At 35.3% G+C, this 22,938-nt stretch overlaps 1 protein-coding gene and 2 long non-coding RNA genes across 3 annotated transcripts; all 3 read left to right on the top strand.

The window, feature by feature from the left end:
* The first annotated feature begins 6,636 nt into the window (after positions 1-6,636).
* Positions 6,637-19,195, top strand: LOC149568178 (uncharacterized). Its single transcript, XR_016361661.1, has 3 exons — positions 6,637-6,665; positions 12,194-12,244; positions 19,048-19,195. It is a non-coding gene; the product is annotated as an uncharacterized LOC149568178 (long non-coding RNA).
* Positions 19,196-19,209: 14 nt separating this feature from the next.
* On the top strand, positions 19,210-20,047 carry LOC149568177 (uncharacterized). The gene is made up of 2 exons (XM_089816694.1): positions 19,210-19,715; positions 19,811-20,047. The coding sequence occupies exons 1-2, from the start codon at positions 19,320-19,322 to the stop codon at positions 20,045-20,047; spliced, it is 633 nt and encodes a 210-aa protein (XP_089672820.1). The 5' UTR covers positions 19,210-19,319.
* An 81-nt stretch (positions 20,048-20,128) lies between these two features.
* On the top strand, positions 20,129-22,241 carry LOC149568176 (uncharacterized). The gene is made up of 4 exons (XR_016361660.1): positions 20,129-20,498; positions 20,599-21,669; positions 21,803-21,865; positions 22,182-22,241. It is a non-coding gene; the product is annotated as an uncharacterized LOC149568176 (long non-coding RNA).
* The last annotated feature ends 697 nt before the right edge of the window (positions 22,242-22,938 follow it).

Raw genomic sequence — 22,938 nt, 5'->3', positions numbered from 1 at the left:
ACAGGTTCCTAACATCCCCTCTCCCTTAGAAAAAAGCTTTGTCCTCAAAGCTTAAGGTGTGGAAATTGTTGTTGAATCTGAAGAAGGGGTTCCCAGGTAGCATCCTCTGGTTGCATGCCATGCCACTGAATCAAGACCTCAGAGATGGAGCGAGAGCGAAGCTGGCGAGTGCGCTGGTCAATGATTGCCACCGGCTCCAGGATAATGGATCCTTCCGTATCCATTTCAGGGAGAGTAGTTTGTGCTCTGACAGTGGTACCCAGAACTTTCTTTAGACAAGAAACATGAAAGACTGGATGAATGCGGGAAGAAGGAGGAAGTTCCAGTTTATAAGCAACTGAACCAATCTTCTGCAGAACCTTATAAGGCCCATAAAATTTTGGGGCCAGCTTATGATGCCCTTTCAGCTTTAGGGAGGATTGTTTGTATGGCTGTAGACGAAGAAAAACCCTATCCCCAACTTGAAATGAGCGCTCAGAACGGTGTTGATCTGCTTGCTGTTTCATCCGATTACGGGCCATGTGAAGATTATCCTGTAAGGTACGAAGAATCTGATCCCTGCTGCGGAGAACTATGTCAACTGCCTGGACTGGTGAGCTGTTGGGAGTGTAGGGAAGGAGCACTGGAGGTGCCTGACCATAGACTGCTTCATATGGAGTCATTTTAGAGGCAGTGTGGTAAGAGGTATTGTACCACCATTCAGCTAAAGGAAGCCACTTGGCCCACTGATGTTGTTGTTCGGAAGTGAAGCAACGAAGATAAGTTTCCAAGCATTTATTGACAATTTCAGTTTGACCATCAGTTTGTGGGTGATAGCCCGAACTCATCTTCAGTTTGGTGCCAGTTTTCTAAAACAGTTCAGTCCAAAAATGACTGGTAAAAGTTGCATCACGATCAGAGACAATGGAAGAAGGGAGTCCATGAAGACGAAATATCTGGTCCATGAAGATTTGTGCAATAGAGGAGGCAGTATAGGGGTGGCTGAGGGCACAAAAATGACTATATTTCGAGAGACGATCAACCACAACCAAGATCACTGTCTTGCCACCGGATTTAGGAAGCCCTTCAATGAAATCCATAGAAATATCAGTCCAAATCCGTGTAGGGATGGGCAATGGTTCGAGCAAGCCAGGAAGGAGGGTCGTTTCACCCTTGTGGCGTTGGCAAGTATCACATTCAGCCACCATCTGTTGAATCGTCTGTTTCATCCCTTTCCAAAAGAAGTTTCTCCTTGCTCGCTCATAAGTTTTGAGGAAGCCTGAGTGCCCTGCTGAAGGAGAAGCATGGAGTTCATAAAAAATAGCCTGATGTAGAGCTGGGTTCTGAGGAAGCACTAGCCGACCCTTGTATCGAAGAGAAGCACCATCCCAAGAGTAATGTGGTATAGCAGAAGGATTATTGGCTAGCTGGTGAATGATTTGAGATAAAGAAGAGTCACTCTCATAGCCCTGCTGAACAGACGCTAACCAATTGGGAATGGGCATAGAAATAGCGGAAAGGGAAGCTTGATTATCAAATGTGCGAGAAAGAGCATCTGCCACAATATTCTCCTTACCCTTCTTGTAGGTGATCTCATAATCATACCCCATGAGTTTGCTGACCCATTTCTGTTGTGTAGGAGAGGATACCCGTTGTTCCAGGAAGTATTTCAGACTTTGGTGATCGGTTCTGATGCAAAAATGACTCCCTAAGAGGTATGGCCGCCACTTCTGTACAGCATGCAAAATAGCCATCATTTCTTTTTCATAAGTAGAGAGGGCTAGATTCTTACCAGAGAGGGCTTTGCTAGTGAACGCAATAGGATGGTCATCTTGCAGGAGAACAGCACCCAATCCATTGCCGCAAGCATCACTCTCAATAGTGAAGGGTTTGGAAAAATCTGGCATCGCGAGAACAGGTGTACTGCACATAGCCTGTTTCAGTTGTTCAAATGCAGTCTCAGCAACAGGGGTCCAGGAGAAGGCATCCTTTTTTAACAGAGCTGTCAATGGTGCTGCAATTTTCCCGTAATCTTTGACAAACTTGCGGTAGTAGCCAGTCAACCCCAAAAAACCCCGAAGGCTCTTGAGAGTTTTAGGATGCGGCCAAGTTTTCATGGCATCTATTTTTGTAGGATCCACCCGCACTCCATGGTGTGCAACAATATGCCCGAGATACTCCACTTCCTCCTGGCCAAACACACATTTAGATAGTTTTGCACAGAGTTGATGATCAGAGAGAAGTTGCAAGACAAGCTCCAGATGATGGAGATGCTCAGCCCAAGTTTTGCTATATATGAGGATATCATCAAAGAAGACCAGAATGAATTTTCGGAGGTATGGTCGAAATATGTTATTCATCACTGCCTGAAATGTTGAAGGAGCATTCGTGAGGCCAAAGGGCATGACTAAAAATTCATAGTGACCATCATGTGTGCGGAAGGCAGTTTTAGGTATATCCTCCTCATTAACCCGAATTTGATGATACCCAGAACGAAGATCTAACTTGGAGAAAAAATGAGCCCCATGAAGTTCATCAAGAAGTTCATCAACAACTGGAATGGGAAACTTATCCTTTATAGTGAGATGATTAAGTGCTCGGAAATCAATGCAGAGTCGCCATGACCCATCTTTTTTGCAAACAAGCAGAACTGGAGAAGAAAAGGAACTGGTACTAGGGCGAATAATACCTTGCTTCAGTAAGTCACGGACAAGTATCTCGATTTCGGTCTTCTGATGAAATGGGTAGCGGTAGGGCCTGATGTTGGGCGGAACACTGCCAGGAAGGAGCTGAATACGGTGGTCCTCTGGACGAGAAGGAGGTAATCCCACAGGTTCAGCAAATATACCAGAATACTTGTCCAAAATGTGTTGGAGATCGGCAGGAGTGCTAGAGACTGCTGATGGCTGCATCTGAATGGAATGGAGCTGAGCAATAACACCATGTGAATTCTTCTTAAGAAGTTTTTCCATACGGTGTGAACTGATGATGCTGAGAGACCCTGGTTGTAAGCCTTTCAAAGTGTGTTGGTGCCCCTCGGCTGAAAACTGCATCCAAAGTTCAGCAAAATCCCAGAGAATGGGGCCAAGAGTGCGTAACCATTGGGCACCCAAAACCACATCACAGCCACCTAAGGGTAAGGCAAACATATCAGAGCGCATGTTATAATCTCCAATAGAGAGACGCACATTGCGACATTTCCCTTTACAAGGTAAAGTGCCCCCATTGGCAATCATGACTTCAAAGCTAGAGCAGGGATGGATAAAGCAATCAGCCTGTTTGGCTATTCGTGGATCAATGAAGTTATGAGTGCTACCAGAATCAATGAGTATAGTAAGAGGGATCTTCTTGAAGAAACCCTGGACCCGCATGGTTTGTGGAGTAGTGACTCCTGCCAAAGCATGGACAGATATCTCTGGTGGAGCTTCTGGTGAAGGAGGTTCAGGCTGGTGAGGCTCAACCTCATCATCCACTGTTTCCTGAGCATCTACATATTCTTCCAGTTCCGGTGGAGAATCCACATCCAAGAGATAGAGCTTTTGCTGAACACATCTATGGCCCCGAGACCATTTCTCATCACAATTATAACAAAGCCCTTTGTCTCGCCTGACTCGCATCTCTGTTTCAGACAAGTGCTTGATCGGAGTAGTTTTGGGAGCTGGTATGACGGGAGGGTTGTGAGAACCTATATTTCTGAATGGAACAAAATTAGATCTAGAGCGTTGTAGAGCACTAATCTTGTCTTCCGCTAACTTAGCCAACCCAAGGGCTTCCATTATTGTAGTAGGTCGAAACATTTTGACTTCTGAGCGAAGTGCATCCTTCAGACCACTGACAAAACAACTACGGAAGAATTCATCAGACAAGCCCTCTGTGTAATTAGCTAATTTTTCAAACTCTGTCTGGTATTCTCTTACAGTGCCTGTCTGACGCAGTTTAGTGAGTGCTCCTGTGAAATCATCAAAGGAACTAGGGCCAAAGCGCTCCAAAATGAGGGTGCACAATTCGCTCCACGTTGGGCCTACATTAGCCTTGATGTACCAACGGAACCATTGAAGAGCTTCATGTTCCAAATGAAAAGATGCAAGGGAGACTTTGTGGTTATCCAAAGTATTATGCAAGCTGAAATACTGCTCTGCCCTATAGATCCATCCAGTCGGATCAGAACCATCGAAGCGTGGAAAATCAAGCTTTGGTCCACGGAAATTGCCAGAAGAGGACCCAGTATCTCCTGAATGGTTTCGGCTCATGGCTGACTGCTGAAAGTTAAGACCCAGAATTTTGTCATCCAGATCTTGAAGTTTGGTTTTGAGGGATGCAATTTCCTCTTCCATGATTTTTGCTCCTGAAGGCCACGACAGAAAAAAAAATTTGATGTAATTTCCACCCAGCGAGCCCAAGAAAGTGCTCTGATACCAGATGTGAAGAACCTCCTTATAGCAATATTGTGAGAATGCTCGAAATAACAGAATACAAAGTGATAGCAGAACTCAGAATGAATCTACTGATCGCAGGCCACTTCGAGGGGGTAACCTCCTTTGAGCAAGCTCAATACAATAAATTCGTCCGTGCCCATCAAGGGCCTCAACCTATTCTTATATACTGGGTACGATCTAGAAAAGTAATACTACCTATGCATGTGGGATAATAAAATATACTCACGGGACGACTTACAAAGCATATGCGTCCAACAACACTACTCTAACAAAATAAACAGAAGGAACACACAGGTTCCTAACATATATACATATATATATATATATATACATGTATATATATACATATATGTATATGTATATATGTATATGTATATGTGTGTGTGTGTGTGTGTGTGTGTGTGTGTGTGTGTGTGTGTCGATGTAATTAGTTTAAATTTTGCTTATGAATCCATTTTGTTAAAATAATAAGATCCCATTACTTCTCAAGACCTCTAGAATCTCACATCCAACTCCATAAATTATGTGAACATAGGAATACCACTTAATTTACTTTTAAATTTTGTTTTATACAGAGTATTACATAATGACTTATGCTTTGTTATGTTTCCCGAGGATGATAGGATGTTCCTTACTCGATCATTGAGATGGGAGGGGTAATACTAACTAACACTAAGGAATACTTCAACCATAATAGTGTCTTCTAACTAGGTGCTCCTAACTAGATATCTTACTATTACTATAGAATTAAGCATTACTCAAACTTACTAGTCTACACTCTCATCCATACTTGTTAAGCTCTAGCATCATATGTCGGTGATGACTATCAACTTTGTATTATTATTATTATTATTATTATTATTATTATTATTCTATTATTATTTGAAAACACCTATACCTTTTATTTTACTACACATCTTTTATTTTTGTTGCTAAAATTATTATTATTTAATACTAAACTAAAATTTCTACATTTGCAATTAATGCCCAATTAATTATCAAGTAAAAAAAATATATCATCTAACTCCATACTACCTTAAACAATTAATCTAATTAATACATAAATTTATATATATCTTTTACACTCCTAAATATCTAAAATCAAAATATTCTAAAAAATAAATATCTTAAGATAATAAATGTATATTATCCCTTAAATCTATCTAATATACTAAAAATCAAGATGTGATCAAATACACTATATTCATAATAATACAATCCCCTAAATTTTCAAATATAAATTAAATAATCTAAAAAAACCCCAATATACAACCCCTTAATATATAAAAAAAATTTTAAAAAAGAAAACACTATTTAATATCCCCTACCCCACTGTGCCTAGTTCCTAATCCCTATGCACCCTTCTCCTCTTCAATTCTTACCACTTCCTATAGACCATGCGAACTTTCTTGGGAGGCAAAGTCATGTGCCCATCACTTTTCCATGTGAGTGGCAAGGTCTCTACCACGATTGTTTATGTTGTTGCACTAAATCCTTAATTGGGTAAACATTAAACGCACTTTTTTTTTTTATAAAGTTCAACTCCAAAACTCCTTCCAACGTATGTCTCCCTCTCAACTTGGCGTGGGTAGTTGAAATCATCACATTTCACTTTTTTCCATGCCCAAAACTAGGCGCTAAGGATGGGATTTCAGTCATGTCAATCATGGCAATATTTATAATTCTTTAAACTCTCAAGTAACTCATTCCCTTACCTAGCTGCCTAGAGGGACTACATACTCCCTTTAATTACTTGGAATTTTTTTGTTTTTTTTTATGGAATGAAATCTAGTACGCTTAGGTAATAGGGAATAGCTAGGATAAAATATACTTTCCCATTTATTGTGTTGGGTTAGTTTAGAAATTTATAAAACATATCTTTCTTTTCTTGATTATTAGTTCCTGCCTACGGCAGGTAACTATTGTTTTCCTTTAGTGCAGTTTACTATTAAGTGCACCAATCATGCACCAATCAGGTTCTCAATATGTTTAAACATTTGATATATTTACAAAGTTTCCTAATTTCATTACATTTAATAAATCAGAAAACTAATATTTATTTGCATTTTCATTGGCTTTCAAACAAAAAGGCAATGAAAAAAATATTTTCAGTATTGGAAAAATGAGTAAAATTGGACGTTGTGTTTTACAGATCATTAACATCGGTTATTTAATGACCAATAAATTTCATGTACGTTGCATTAACGTCTGGCAGCGTCGAGTTCCATTAATGTCTGACAACATGTTTAGGTCGGTTGGCTTTCTCTTTTTTTCAGAGACTTGTTTGCTTTTTATTTACTCTGCTTTTTGTGACCTGTTTCAAGTGATTGCTATTGTTGCTATCCAGTGCTTGCGTTGGACTGTTTGTGGATTGACTCCGTTGGCTGTTTGCAAAAAATTTGTAATATTCAGAACAGGTATTAACGCATTATAATTTTTTATTTTTAAATGTAAGTAGTCGAATTCATATGCTATGGAAGGGTTTTTGTTTGCAATCTCGTTGTTTGCTTGCTCTGTTGTGCACAGTTGTTTAGATTTCTGGGTTGTTTAGATTTTACTATTTTCACTCAACCTCTTGCAGTTGAACTGTTTCGTTTCTACTGAAAAAATTTATAATTACCTTTCTGCGGCTAAATTAATGTTTTGTTTCTAGTGAGACGTTTTCTAGTTAATTTCATTTAAATTAATAATTAGTCTAGGCTGGAGGCTTGTAAATAATCCTCTGGAGGATCCAGACTTGTTGTAAATACCGCTAATTTTAACTTCTTTATACTTCTGAAACATTTACTCTTCTTCTTCTGCGGATAATTTAATTTTTTTGTTGAATTGTTTTGATTCTGCGGTAATATTTTATAAATAGCCTTCTGCAGCTGAACAATTTTTCTTCAACTGCCCTTTCTTATACTGCTTGTGCCTATCCTTTTATTTATTGCTCAGCTTTCTCTGTTACGGGTGCGGACCACCTAAAGCAAAGATAGTCGCTTCACACCCCTTGCCCGCCTAGCCCTTTATTATTGTAGGCCCCCTAAAAGAATTGGCGGCACCCGATTATTCATAGGCCCATAAAATGGCTAGGGCAATCTTGGTCAAATCACCAGAAATAAAAGCCAGCCGGTGCGGTAAACAAGTTCACCCGCCCGCCGTAGCCCTTCTTCTTTTCCTGGTTCGGGAAGCTGCCCGTGTCTCCTATCTTCGTTGCTGAGGCCAGTCTATGGTAGTCTCTCTGGTCCGGAAGCTAATTCAGGAGGAATTGAGTTTGGATCTTTCCGGCACAACGGGGCGACCGTCCTCTATCTCTCTTAGGATTTCGCGTTTCGCTAGATGGGATCGGCCAAGTATAAACGCCCCCCCCGCAGGCTAAAGAAACTTGAATCCAAACTCACGCCTATAGCCCATAAAATTATAGGGTAGGGGTTCTATGAAACGACGAACGGAGGAAGAACGATTCGGAGAAGTTGTCTCCGGCTATAACCATAAGGTAATCGCATGCAGATGATTTGCCCCCTGTGCATGCATGTGGGCCTTTGCACGGAATAATCTGTTTAGGGCGCGGGCGGCGCCCTTGTAGCTGGGTAATAAAGTGCCTGCCTCTGCATGCAGGCTTCGGCTGGGACTAGGGAAGCAACTTTATTCTTTATATCTCGCATCCCTAGGCATTGGCCCATATAATTTTAGGCGATCACGAACAGCATGAACTGGGTCTGGGTCGTCTAATGCTTATGGCTCTCGAACAGTAACTGGAAGGGATGCTCTGGGGTATAGAAATGGAAGGGATGCCACGGGCTTAGATGCTCCTGCCTTTCTCGCCTATAACTTTCAAGCCTCAAACTGATAGCAAATGATAAACTGTACACTATCCACATTTTTACAAGTTTTGGTCAAACATGAAACATCACCATCCACTTTGCTACTACTAATGATTCTAATCTTAGACGTAAACCCAGAAGAGGAACTAATGGATTAAAAAAGAACAAATAATTTCAAGACCGTAAAAATATTAGGCTTTACTTGGGCATTACAGTGTTAACAGAGCACAGTTAGAGCTTGCAGCCTGTTGGGTTAATGTAATGCATCCCACAGCTCATTATTATTACCTCCGGAGATATAGATCGAATCTGAATTTAGACCAACAAGCAGAGTTTGGGCAAATTGAAAATCCTATAGGAACAATAGGAGACAGAGGAGTACATATTACCACTGGTTTTGAAGATGGATTAGGAGTGTTGACAAGGGCACAAAGAAAAATGTTAAATATGATGACACAGCCCCACCAACAGATGGCCCAAATAATCACTCTTCTCAACAAAATGGCAATGTGGGTAATGCTTGGTAAAATATTAACAATCAAAATAATGGAAATCATGGACATGGATCAACCAATAATGGAAATGAGGCCTAGATCTTATGATATTTCAATTAGCTCTAGACCATTAATGCTCACGTATACTCAAGCAACAATAAGAACAGAGCATAACTTTGGTTTCTACTGCGGTGAAAAATTGTCGATACACTAATATTTTCCCTTTTTTTGGATCCTAATTTTATGGAATTCCCTGTACCTCCAATATAGAATCACATCACCTATGTTCAAGATAGCTAGCTAGCAAAACCTTCTATCTATTGATAAGACAGTTGTAACCATATATTTATTTTAGTAAGCAAAATTTACTAACTGGGACTCCTATTTGCTGTTCAGTAATGCCTACCATTGTGAAATTTATCTAACTTAATATTTTCAAGTGTTTGGTATTTTACTAACCACAGTAAATGAGCCTGGGATATTTTCTTCTTCTTTTTCAAATTATTAAGTGTTATCACAATAAAATTTCCAGAATTGAGAGGTGTAGTCACACGAACATTTCCATCCAACAAATTCATAACATTAAATGGTGTACAATGCATAGCTCGTTTAGAAAAATTTCTAACCAACAAATTTATAACAGTAAATGATGTACAAGTGCACAGTTGTTTTCTGACATCCAGCCAGCAAATTCATAATAGCAAGGCATAATGTCAAACGGTTGGCATTCATTCCATATATGGTGTAATATATCCAACATAAAGCCTACAACTTAAGTAAGGCTATTATCTCATACTCTTCAAATAATCTTTTTTTTTTTTTTTTTCTAACTTCATGAAGTTCCTCACCGCATCTGAAACAATTTGCATTTTTAGATGGATTCTATTTTTTTATGCACTTGATAAGAACATGTTATAAGTTGTTGGAAGAAAAATCAGATTATTCTTTAAAGAATGAAAGCCGTAGCCTTTATGAGGCAGTTGATTTAGAAAGACCTCCAGATTCCAACTTCACTTTATGTTATTATTATACTCAAACCAAGAGCGAAAGAGACAGCTTTCTCCTTGTTGACCATCAAAGCACTCCCATATAGTTTGATACTAAGTCTAGAGACTTTGTTCATGCATCTAAACTGGCTCCAAATTTTTCATGAATATCAGTTTGACAAGAGATGTTACTTTAATCAAACTATTGTCAATTGTTACTTGAAACAATATGATCATACACAACTTCAAATCTGCTACATCAGCCTTTCTGCTCTAGAATTTGCACATGTAACAAGAGCAATATTAGTTGCATTGGGAAGGAGCTTTCTCAGGTATAGGTATATGATGAAGCCATTGGTCACAAGGCAGAGAGATTAATATTGGCCTGATCAAATTGATCCCGAAAGAGGGAGACAAGTCCTTGATCAATAAGAATTGGATGCCAAATACATTGCTAAGGGCCTATTTGGCTGTTGGAATTGAATTGGAATAAGAATCAACAAATTTCCAAAATTTCAAATCCTTGGTTTGGGTGCGCCAAATCAAAATTGGGAATAGGAATTTGTATTCCTATCTTGACCCTAAAATGACCATTTGTTATTCCACCTGAATAGCTGTTATTGGAATTGCAATTCCTATTCCCATTTTGACTTTCACAAATTTGATCGAATTTTCAAAACTGCTTAATCGCATAGTTAGGAGGTGTTGTTTTTGTTCTTTGATTAAGTGATTTAAATGTGAAGGTTCTATTTTTTGCAATGAGTTTTATTAAGCTGCCAAGTTTTAGCATTAAATTTTGTGATTGCTGAATCTTATTACCATAGCCTGCAAACTAACAGATTGCTAGAGAGAAAATGTTGTGGCTCTTAAATTTTTCCAATTTATCTTTTAAGGCTTTTGATATTGACATTCGTATTCATGTTGGGTTTGTATTTAAGTGTTCCTGTTGTTACTCTTCTTGCAAAGCTTTTCAAGGTCCCCTGTAATCCACAACAATAATCATTTTTGTGAATGCTACTTCATTTTGATAGAGTTTGCATGCTGTGAAAAGTGGAAGGAAAAGGCAACAGAATTTGTTGTTTATTGTAGTTCTTTGCATTTTTACTCTGAATTCATCAATATTTTACTCTAATTTCCATTCAAATGATTTGCCATAGTTCTAATCTTTGTTGAAATTGCATGCCAAGCTTTATTTGTCTGAATTTAGTGTCATTGGCCCTCACTGCAAGAGACTTTTACGCTTTATACAAATTAAGTTAAAACTCTTACGAAACTTATAAAAATAAAATAAAATATTTTACACACAACACAGTACAAAATCTAAAAATTTTAATGGATACCAAAATTTCCCCCGTTTTATGCACATTGCCATCAGAGAAATGAGATCCGCCATTTTAAACAATGGTTAAAATTTTGTTAAAAAAATGTTAAAAATATCTTCTACTGCCTCCTTGGGTTAAAATGCGAAAGGTTCGGAGTGGGACCCGTCTTTCTTGCTTTTAATCTATGTTTATACTGTAAGAAATTTTTAGGGTACAATTTTATCTTCAATTTAAGAAACATTTTTATTTTGAATTTACGGAACAATTTTATATTGAAATTTAGGGCCCGGTAAAATTGGAAATGTCTAACCAGTGGGAGTTTTATGGACAATTTAATAAGATGATGGATATAACTTAGGCAATAAATATTGAAAATGTTGAAAATGGTCTATGTTTTATTAGGTTTTTAAAAAAATTGTAAATTTTTTTTCAAGGAAAGATTTACACTTCGTATTATAGTTGATTTGGAAAGAAGGTTTACATTTTGTATTATAGGAGATCATATTTTGTTTATTATTAATAAATATTTTAAGTTTCCTTTAGTTCTTCTATAAAATAATTTAGATTCAATTTGTTTATATGTTTCTAAAAATATCAAAGTTTTGATTTATGTGTTGATTTTTAAAAATGATGTCATTTTTTATTATCTCTTCTTACGATTATATTCTTATATGTTAATACTTTTACATTGCTTTTTCTTTTGCTTCTCTTTTCTCAAAAAATATCTTATTTAAATTAATATAAAAGTTATAATTAGAAATGATTATTTTACTAATTTATAATTATATGCTTAGTATTTTTCTTAGAATGTGAACTGGAAATGGTGAAATTGTTTTAGCCAAATCACTGAAGTAGCTTCTTGGTATTACTTGACATGAAATTTTGGATTTTTATTTACTCAAAACATGCTTGCATTTTCCAAAATGTACAAATGAAATTATTTTATACAATGAATTTCAAAGCTTAGAAGAACATATCACAACTATTACTTGTTGTGCATGTAGAAACTGAAAACAAAGGAGACATTTATAGGTATCGATGCATTGTATTTTTCATAAAAAAATACATTGACTTTGCAATTTAGCATTGAACTATTTTCAATTTTACTTATGATTCATAGTACGTTTATCGACTTTATGACTAATAATTATTTTATTTATACTTGTGCAGCTTAAGAAACACTATTTTAAAGAAAATACTAAGATCAATATTGTGCAATAGGTACGCAAAACTATATCGTATTTAGAAACTGAAAACAAAGGAGACATTTATAGGTATCGATGCATTGTATTTTTCATAAAAAAAATACATTGACTTTGAAATTTAGCATTGAACTATTTTCAATTTTACTTATGATTCATAGTACGTTTATCAACTTTATGACTAATAATTATTTTATTTATACTTGTGCAGCTTAAGAAACACTATTTTAAAGAAAATACTAAGATCAATATTGTGCAATAGGTACGCAAAACTATATCGTATTTCCTTGTAATACTGTAACAAATTAAATTTTATATAAGAGATCTAGATTGCTTATTTTAACAACAATTTTTCTAAACAGGGAAAATATTCATCAATTTATTTTATCTTACAGAATGAAAGATTGCTTCATCAATTTGTTTTATCAATTTGTGAACAATTTTTGTTAAAATGTGAAATGAAAATGGTGAAATTATTTTAGCAATGAAAATATATTTAACTATATATTTATGTATAAAATATTCATATTTATCTAAGAAATTTCATGGTGTCTGGTAGTTTTGAAGGGAATCATCTCCTAGGCATTTTGCTGGTCATTAGAAAGTTCTTTAAGCTCATCAATTGTTAAAAATGCGATAGTTTTTTGACAGAAAGAGAAAATGTTTTTAAAAGAAAAGTGATTCCCCATAATTGGCATATATTTCCTCAAGCCACCCATAAGAGCCATATTCTGACTTGTATTGGGGCAATAGCCAATATAGGCAATACTATAGCATACTACATTTTATATAGGAGGTCTGAATTGCTTATTTTAACAACAATTTTTGTAAACAAAATCAAAATATCCATCGATTTGTTTCATCTATGGACAAAATGACAAATTACAAACATCTTACAAACTATAACCAAAAAAGCCAACCAAAACAAAACATTTCAAAAATTGTTGATGTAGAAAACTATGAAACTCAAACAGAACTTCCGCAATTTAACATTGACACTGTACTAGAGAAAGAAGGGTTGTATAGATTAAATTCATTTACATACATAGTTGGAGATTGTTTATTCGACTCCTTTCAATATTTGCTCCAAAACAAGTATACATCAATTCAACTACGCAAAGGAACCATTCAATATTTCATGAGTTGTCTCCAAAGAGGTGAAAGAGATGCTATTGACTCATACAACCTTGAATTGAACTCTCAAACATTATATGACCTCCACAAAATTACAAATGTTGCATCATACTTACATAGAATGCAATTGTCTACAAACCCAACCACAGGCAATAGTGAAATTGGACTATGGGGAGATGTATTTTGCATTCACTGGTTATCAAAGTGGTTGAACATACAAGTGTGTGTTTGGTCACTAACACGAGGCAAGAAGTACTTGCACTTTAATAATGCATCGCATGCAGAATCATATTCATTGCTTTTTCATGACAATAATCCCTTGTGTGGATAGTTTGAGCCTCTTGTGTGCTCAAAATTCAATTTTACTAATGACCAAGTACAACAACAATTCAACAATGCATCAACACATAAACAACACAAAAACCTTTGCCAGCTACAATTACCATTGATTGAAAAGAAAAATACTAATCAAAGAATATCAGTTCATACTATCAAAAATTTAATTAGAGACAACAATCAAACTGATATGAACAAATTGTTCACTCCTTTCCAAAATCCAACAAAAGCTGCCAAAAGATGTAGAAAAAGGAAAAATCCACCTCAACGAAGGAAGAAAACATTATCACCAATACAAATATTTGAAGCAAAAATCCAAGACACACCAAAATACGCATGCACTATTTGCCAAATGTTGTGTTTCAAAAAAGACATTAGAGCATTTCAGAATCAACAAAAACTAGCCTATCACAAACTAGTCAAATCACCTATCAATTCATTGACAAATTACATTTGTTGAAAATGCAATACTGCATTAAAACATTCAACCCTTCCTAAGTATGCTACACCGCACAATATTAGAATTAACAATGCAATTCAACATGTTGAAATGTTAACACAATTGGAAGAGCGTCTTGTTTCATTGTGAATTTCTTTTGCACAAATATGGGAGCTAGGATATAGAAGATCTCAATTAGGCCTAACTGGTTCAATCATTAATGTCCTTGTTGATACAAACATTGTTCAAAAAGCTTTACCTGTATCAACTACTAATACAACAACAATTGTTGTTTCCCTAAAAAGACGTCTAGAATATAAAAATGCTTTCCAGAAAGGCATGGTACGCCCAACAGTTATCATGCAAGCTCTTCAACAATTGACCCAAACAACATTATACAAAATGCACAATGTAAAACTAAATGATAACTGGAAACAAGCTATCGAAATAAATACTAGCATTACCAACCAAAATGAACTATCCACGATTGACATTGAGTCAGACAGTGATAATGACCAAGGACCATGTCAAACTCTAGTGCATGGGTTCATGGAATCTGCTAGCATACACAAAATGCAAGACAAGTTGATTGAAGTTGCACCTGCCCAAGACCAATTCCCTATTGGAATATTCCAAGACAAACATGCAGAAGAAATGAATTTCCCAACTTTGTTTTTCAGTAACGCACGTGATAATGACATCACTAAAAATTTCAGCTACCAAAAAATAGTGCTATGGGAATTGACACATTCACAAAGGCGATTTGCATACCATACAACCAACCTTTTCTTCAAAACAATTAAGATATTGATACATCAAGTAATGTCGACAATGTGGATAAGAATTCGAAAGGGCCAACTAAAAGAAAGAAAGCTATTGGCAAAAGAAGTCAAGCATAAACCAAATTTAGAGAAAATACTAAAGTCAGATATAGGTTATGTTGACTTCAAAAAAATACGAATATCTCCTGACTACACACAACAGCTAAAGAAAAATGTTTTTGCAATGATACGACAATTAGGACCACCTACTTTCTTTCTCACATTTACCAGTGCTGAACAGAACTGGTCAGCATTGCAAACAACATTGAAAGAACTACATAGCTGCCACTATTCAACAAGTAGACAAAACTTTACTGCAGAAAATGAAATGAATGTACATGAATTAATCAAAAGAGACCCAATAACTTGTACCCGATACTATAGACATGGAATAAATGCACTCAAAACATTAATCTTGACAGACCAGTCCTTCTTTGGAACTATATTAGACTATTTCTCAGTAACCGAATTTCAAAATCGTGGAAATGAACATGACCATTTCCTTATATGGGTTCATAGTGCTCCCATGTATGGAAGACATAATAATACAAGCATAACAGAATTTGTAGACAAATATATTACATGTGATACAAAAGATTTAGAACCAAATATAGCAATATTACATGTGCATCACCATACAAAACAATGCAAAAAATCCAAAAAGGCACATTGTAGATATAATTTTCCATTTCCACCAATGAAGAACACAACAATACTTGAACCATTAGAAGATGCAAATGACAAATTGCATTTAATTGCTACACAAATTCATACCAAGATTGAAAAAGCAACTTACCCCAATACATTTAAATTCACAGATTTCTTACAAGAAATAGATGTCAGTGAAAATGACTACATAATGGCCTTGAGGTCTACAGTCAATAGGCCTACCCTTTATCTCCAAAGAACACCTTCACAGATATGGAACAATAGCTTCTCCAAAAAAATACCAGGGCTTAGGAGAGCAAATACAGATGCACAATATGTCCTCAATGCATATGCTGCAGCAATGTATTGTAGCTCCTATATGGCAAAAGTCGACAGGTCGATGACAAATGCATTCAAAAGAATCCGTAAAGACCACCAACAACAAAATATAGATGCCCTAAAAATGATATCAAACTTAGGAAATGCTTTACTAAACCTCCATCAAATGTCATCTCAACAAGCAGCACATGTCGCACTTTCATTACCCCTAAATCGCAGTTCTAGAAAATGCATATTCATTGATACAAGAGCTCAAAATGATCGAACATTTATATTAAAATCAGTGAAAGAGTTAAACCAAGAAGACGATGAATCAGAAAATGTAATGTGCAAATCAATGATGGATTACTATTTACAACGTCCTCATATTATTTCAAACATTTGCTTTGCAGAATTTGTCTCTCAATATAAAAAAAAATGGCACTAAGCTTGATCATAAAACCAAACCAAAAGTAATTCATTTCATAAACTTCAACAAACATATTGACATAGAGAGCCACTGTAGAGAGCAACTAATATTATATAGGCCATTCATAATAAGTGAAGATACCCTCAAAGAAAACTCTAACACTTGGGAAAATGCATACTTGCAAAATCAATCAATTATCGAAATAAACCGTGCAAAATTTTGTTACACCACAACTTCTGCATGGGGTGACATTGACAAAGCTATCTCTGAAGTCAATGACATTGATGACAATATCGAAAACACAAGATTCATAGGAAAACGTCTCACAGAAGAAGAAAAATATGACATGCAACAAGATATTCAAACTGCACTCAATAAAAACGTTAGTAATCTGTCCTCAAGACCATTTGAAATTGCAAGACATCCACAAATCATGGACAACAACGAATACTACCGGTTAAGACGATCCCTAAATAGAGAGCAACAAACAATCATTAAAGACATTATCATGAAAAAGTTAAAGGATCCTAACACTCCAATACATTTGTTCCTAACAGGAGGAGCAGGAACTGGAAAAACATTTACTGCAACAACTATTTACCAAGCACTCATTCGACTGTACAACAATGCAATTGATAGTGATCCTGATAAACCAAAAGGCCTAATGACTGCATATACAGGAAAAGCAGCATACAACATTGGTGGATCAACATTGCATTCGGCCTTTCACATACCTTTCAATAAATCAGAATTTGTCCCACTTAGCACAGAGACATTAGATGCAATGTCAAAGACCTACAGTCAATTACACGTGCTTCTTATAGATGAGATCTCTTTGGTAGGGTCTACATTTTTACGGTATCTTGATAAACGATTACGTGATATTATGCAATTGCCTACTAAATACTTTGGCAACATTGACACAATTTTTTGTGGTGATCTCTACCAAGCTCTCCCAGTGCTAGACTCAGATGTATTTAACAATAGCCCATCTCGAACAGAATGAATGCCCTACAATTTTTGGAAAGACAAGGTAAAGTGCTATTCTCTAACCACAGCAATACGACAAAATGATAGTCAATTCATTGGTACTTTGAACAGGATACGTTTAGGAAAACATACAAATGATGACATACAATACCTCAATCATGCTTGCTTACGCCCAGCACCACTTGACCCAACATTTCCATACCTCTTTTTCAAAAGACAAGATGTTGACACACATAACAAGAATATGCTATCAATAATTCCTGGTGACAACATCATATTAGATGCAATTGACGTTTTAGACCAAAACTATACTGCAACACGCATCTACAACCATGCAACAACCTTGCCAAGTCAAATAATCTTAAAACCAAATATCCTCGTTGAAATTATTGGAGGGAACTATAACACAGAAGATGGTCTTGTTAATGGATCAGATGGAATCCTGAAAGTATACACAAGACAACAAGACATTGACATAATTTGGATTCAATTTAATGATTCCAAAATAGGTCAGTGCCAAAGAAATAAATTAGCTCAATACTATACTACAGAGATTCAAACAGATTGGGTCCCAATACATCGAATAGCAAGACCAATTCCAAAAATGTTCACTGGTGGACAAGTAAAAATCAGAAAACAGTTCCCAATACAGCTTGCATGTGCTCGAACAATACACCGATCTCAAGGGCTAACATTAGCAGGCCTTGCTTTTGACCCAACCGGCATTACACAACATGGCTTAACATATACAGCACTTTCAAGAACAAAAGAAATCCAATCACTATATTTACTTAAACCTTTACAATCAAAACATTTAAAAGTCAAACAAACTATTCATTCTGAGATGTCTCATCTCCAAACAAATGCACAATGGAAACTTGAAAATCAACTAACATGCTTGATGCAAGATTCACATATAGTTCTATGTACACTAAATACCCGTAGCTTAAGAGCACACATAGACGACATTATTAATGACTATGACATCATGGCTTCTGATATTTTGTGTCTCCAAGAGGTCCACTTGCCTCCATCCCATACAAATATCCTCCACAAATACAATAGCCATACATTATATCATATACATGGCATAACAACTTTTGTAACAAACAATCTACAAGTGTTGAATACAAAAGAGCATAAAACACAAAATAGTGAAGCCATAACATTGACACTATGCCATCATGCCATCAAATACAATGTGACTAATGTTTACATACGCCCCAATATTCCCATAGATGACATCTTGGCCATAATGACTGACATCTTTACCTATCCAATCCAACAAACAACTCTTTTCATTATAGGAGATTTTAATTTAGACATGTCTAACGACAACAAAACAACAAGAAGACTAATACAACATATGAAACAACACAACACACAATTTGCTCTCAACAAAACACATACTCCAAATAGACCATTAATTGATCATATATGGACTAACTCAATTGGAAATATATGTTCTGCCTATACAACAGAAGCATATTGGACAGATCACCCCTCAACTTTCATAAAGATCCATTCTGTGGGACAATAAAATGAAAACCTAGCACTTCTAATCTTTCAACATGGGTCAATCTTGTCATTGTAAATACATTCAATGAGAGAAATGAATAAAAAAGGTAATAGCATCAATTGCTTCAATATATTTTATTATCTACAAGATAACCAGTCTTAACATTGTGTTATTTCCTTTATAATAGATCAATCATAATGGAAACAACAACCCCAACAACTGAAGCAGATACAAACAAGCAAAAAAAATCAAAAAGGTATTAACATGAATTGTCATTTGCATCTTTCAAAGTCTTCCAAGTCATACAACTAAACATCATCTTTCTTGTTTTCTAATAGGCCAAAATTAACTCCCGAAAGACTAGTAACAATTGAAGATCTAAATGCAAGAAAAATTGGCACCACTTTTCATGGCACTGTACTTGTCACCTACAAGGTTGTTCTTGACAAAGGCATAGGAATGCGTGAAGTCTTACGAGCTGATTTGACAGATTGTAAGGGCGAAATGACAATAACATTAACTGTTGGTAGCCATCTACTACGCAAGTTTGAGGATAAGATAATACCAGGCATTGCAATAGCAATAAAAGAATTTGAACTTGTACCAAAAACAGATTTTGACCGCGGAGATTCTGATTACATCTTACTTTTAAATGATTCTAGTCAAATTGAAACTATTCCACCATTTGAAAATGAATATAACTTCATCCCAGGCACAACCATAAAACAACTTATATCTAGTGCAAAAGAATATGCTTATGGAACAGTGGGTGCCCTTGTTGTAGCAGCAAACACAAAAGGAACACAACACATTCTTGATATCAAAGATGGTCATACAGATATGGATAAAGCACCGGTAAGCTTCTTCAATCTGTTTCCATTTTCTTTTATATTTATTTTTATAGTTTTGATTTATTTTCCAAAATAATGATTACTACTTTTCCAACACAGCTTTACATCCATCCAAGTTTCTCTGGACTCTTCTATCAAATGGAACAACAATTACAAAAAGGTGAAATTCCAATCTTCCTTTTTAGAAACATTGCAAAAAAACAGGACCAGAAGCATGCTCTTCGTACAACTCCATCAACATATATTTGCAGTCTCAATGAAAAAAGAACATTGGAAAGGCTCCATACACTTTTACACAACACATTTGAGGTAGCCATTTCAAATACCTTGTACTAATCACTTCTTACAATAAGATTCAACATTTTGCTAATATTCTTTCTACAGGTTGTGGGGCTCTTGACACCTGCAAATGCATTTTCAAATCCATTCCACGCATTTTGTCCCAACTGCGACTACAGATTTGATAGCTACACCGCACTGAATGACAACAAAGCATATTGTGCCAAATGTAAAGAGGAAGTTAACTACATATATTCCCTTCATGTTAAAGCAATCATCACCAACAACAACAATCAAACAATTCACTGCTTTGCAGAAAAAAATATTGCTCAACAAATTTGGCCTCACTTACAAAACATGACATATGAAGCATATGTTGTTGACAAACCAACAACTATATTTATGTTCCGAGACTTCCAGCTGAAAGGAAAATTTAGTCTCAATCAAAGCAGTCAGATAACTCATGTTTTTGCACTTCAAGATTAGGCCACACAATGTCTCCATTAAGGTATACACATTCAGAATGCTTTTCGTTTCTTCCGATTTCATATTAAATCATTCTTTCTATGTAGTACTAACTTAACTCATACAATCACATGACTACATAGGGCTCCAACTACATCAGAATGCTTTTGTTATACTGCAACTACTACAAAATTTTGGTTTTTGCACTTGAACATTGGGCCACACAGCATCTCCATTAAGGTATACTAGTTTACAATGCTTTTCATTTCTTTTGATTTCATATTAAATCATTTTTCCTGTCTAGTACTAACTTGACTGATACAATCACATGACTGTGCAGGGCTCCAATTGCATCGAATGCTTTTGTTATACTGTAACTATTACAAAATTTTGGTTTCAAATATCGATCATAGTTGTCAATCAAATCTACTATAAAACATATATGCTATCTATGCTATTCTGAAAAGTCACTAGTAACATTCAAGCAAGAGCATTTCAGCAGATATTAGATGTTTCCCATACATACTCCTTATATGTAAAAATTATCTCATACATAATGTAGATATTAATTTCATGTTTTTTATAACTTTTATAATGATTTTAGCCACAACAATGTTAATTATTTTAGCTTAATCTTTCACTGTCATGTAATTAATAGGTTATTTCGCCCCATTTTCATAGAAGCTATATTGATTTTTTTGAGATGTCATTGATAGTTGAAGCAATAATTGCTAGATTGAAATTTAATAACAAAAAAGTTATTTAATCAAGCTCAATGTTGTGTTCTAACTGCTCAAAACATGTATTCTGATTTTTGATATTTGTTTTCCATCAAATGTTGTTGATTCCATACTAGAGATTTGCTCATCATTGTGATTCAAATATGACTGATTCGTAGATTAATTTTAACAATTAAGCATCTATGGAATTCAAGCATTCCTCTGTTATTGTAATTTGGTATGCTTTTAGTGTCCGCTTAACCTAGTGTAGTCATATTCATTACTAATAAATCAACTTCTTCCATTCTATAAGTTTTTAACAACAATAGTCCTCATGAGTATTCTCTGAATCTATATCATCATATTAAACAAACCCAATGTGTCTTCCACATTTCTTCCCTTCCACAGTCCATTTTTTTAGTCCTCTACAGGATCAATCAAGGACATCATACCTTAGTGCCATTGGTGGAGCTTTCCAAGTTACCAACTGCAAATGTGAGTACAATTTGAAACATATACTTCAATGCTATTTTCTTTTAAAATCTTTGTTTACCACATTTCTTTGAAACATCAAAAACAGTTATATTTTTTTAGATATTAGATATTAATGTCTAGATGTTTTCAACAGGTCATAGAGAAGCAAAAAATACCCCATTTGTTGGAGGATCTTGAATTTGGAGGATCCTACAAGGTGACTATAATTTTTGACTTTTTTACTTATTTTCTAATATGGATACTGCATTATTAGTGTTTTTGTTACAGTATTGCAGTCATATATTTTGGCTCTACATTATTAATATTTTCAAAGCTATGCTTTACCAGTAATTAATATTAGATCAAAAGCATAAAGCGTATGCTTAAAGAAGAAATATTGAATACTAAAACCTCTTATGGCTGTGGTTAACAATTTACCAATTTATTTTTCATTGCAATGAAAAAATTAGAACTTACATATCATGTATCATACAACACTTATGTTAGTATTTAAATTTTTCAATAATTTGCAGGGCTATATGCTACATTTGATAGCAATGCACTTGTCCCATTTGTTAATGGAATGCGTCTTACACCAAGCTCACTATTTGAGGTACTTTCTTCCCTTTCATTTGTAACAAATTTCAATGAACACATTAGCATATTCATAAGAATAAATCAAAATGTTTCATTTATCTAAAACTGGCAATTGAAAAGAAACCACGAACTAAAATTACCATATTATAATAACTAGCATATGTTACAGCATTAAGCTTACTCTTCAATCCAAATTATAGTAATTTAATTCATAGCAATTCAAACTTCAGTTACATATGTTCTTATATAAAAATATGTACTGATCAACAACATCTTGGCAACATAACAGCAACACCACTGCTATTCATAAACAACAACACTTTTTCCAGCCACCAGCACCTTGGCAACATAACAGCAACACCCCTGTTGTTCACAAATAGCAACACTTTTTCCAGCCAGCACAGGCATCAACATCTTTGCTATTTGTTGTAAAACAAATGTTATTGAATTGTACTTCTTATCAAGAATATCGGCTGTAAAACGAATGTTTATGTAAATCATGAATAAGTTCAGCATACATATTCTTATACATATGAAAGTTTATTCATAAATGGTATTCATAACCGGGCTCAATCTAAATATTGCATTCTGCTTAATTTAATGCATTATGTTTATTACAACTTGTATTTCTCATGCATGTTACTTATATTGAATTTCTAGCAAAGAATAGACCCTCTTCAATTTTGTCTTCAT

The sequence above is a fragment of the Cupressus sempervirens genome, chromosome 3 (genome assembly GCF_028749045.1).
Source record: "Cupressus sempervirens isolate cs-2001-9-10 chromosome 3, ASM2874904v1, whole genome shotgun sequence".
Classification (NCBI taxonomy): domain Eukaryota; kingdom Viridiplantae; phylum Streptophyta; class Pinopsida; order Cupressales; family Cupressaceae; genus Cupressus; species Cupressus sempervirens.
Note: the sequence above shows the minus strand (reverse complement) of the source record. Positions and strands in the feature narration are given on the sequence as shown.

Coding starts and splice junctions, on each gene's coding strand:
- LOC149568177 (XM_089816694.1), top strand. CDS start 19,320: ATGCGTGAAGTCTTACGAGCTGATTTGACAGATTGTAAGGGCGAAATG. Junction 19,716..19,810: donor CAGATATGGATAAAGCACCG/GTAAGCTTCTTC, acceptor TTTCCAACACAG/CTTTACATCCATCCAAGTTT.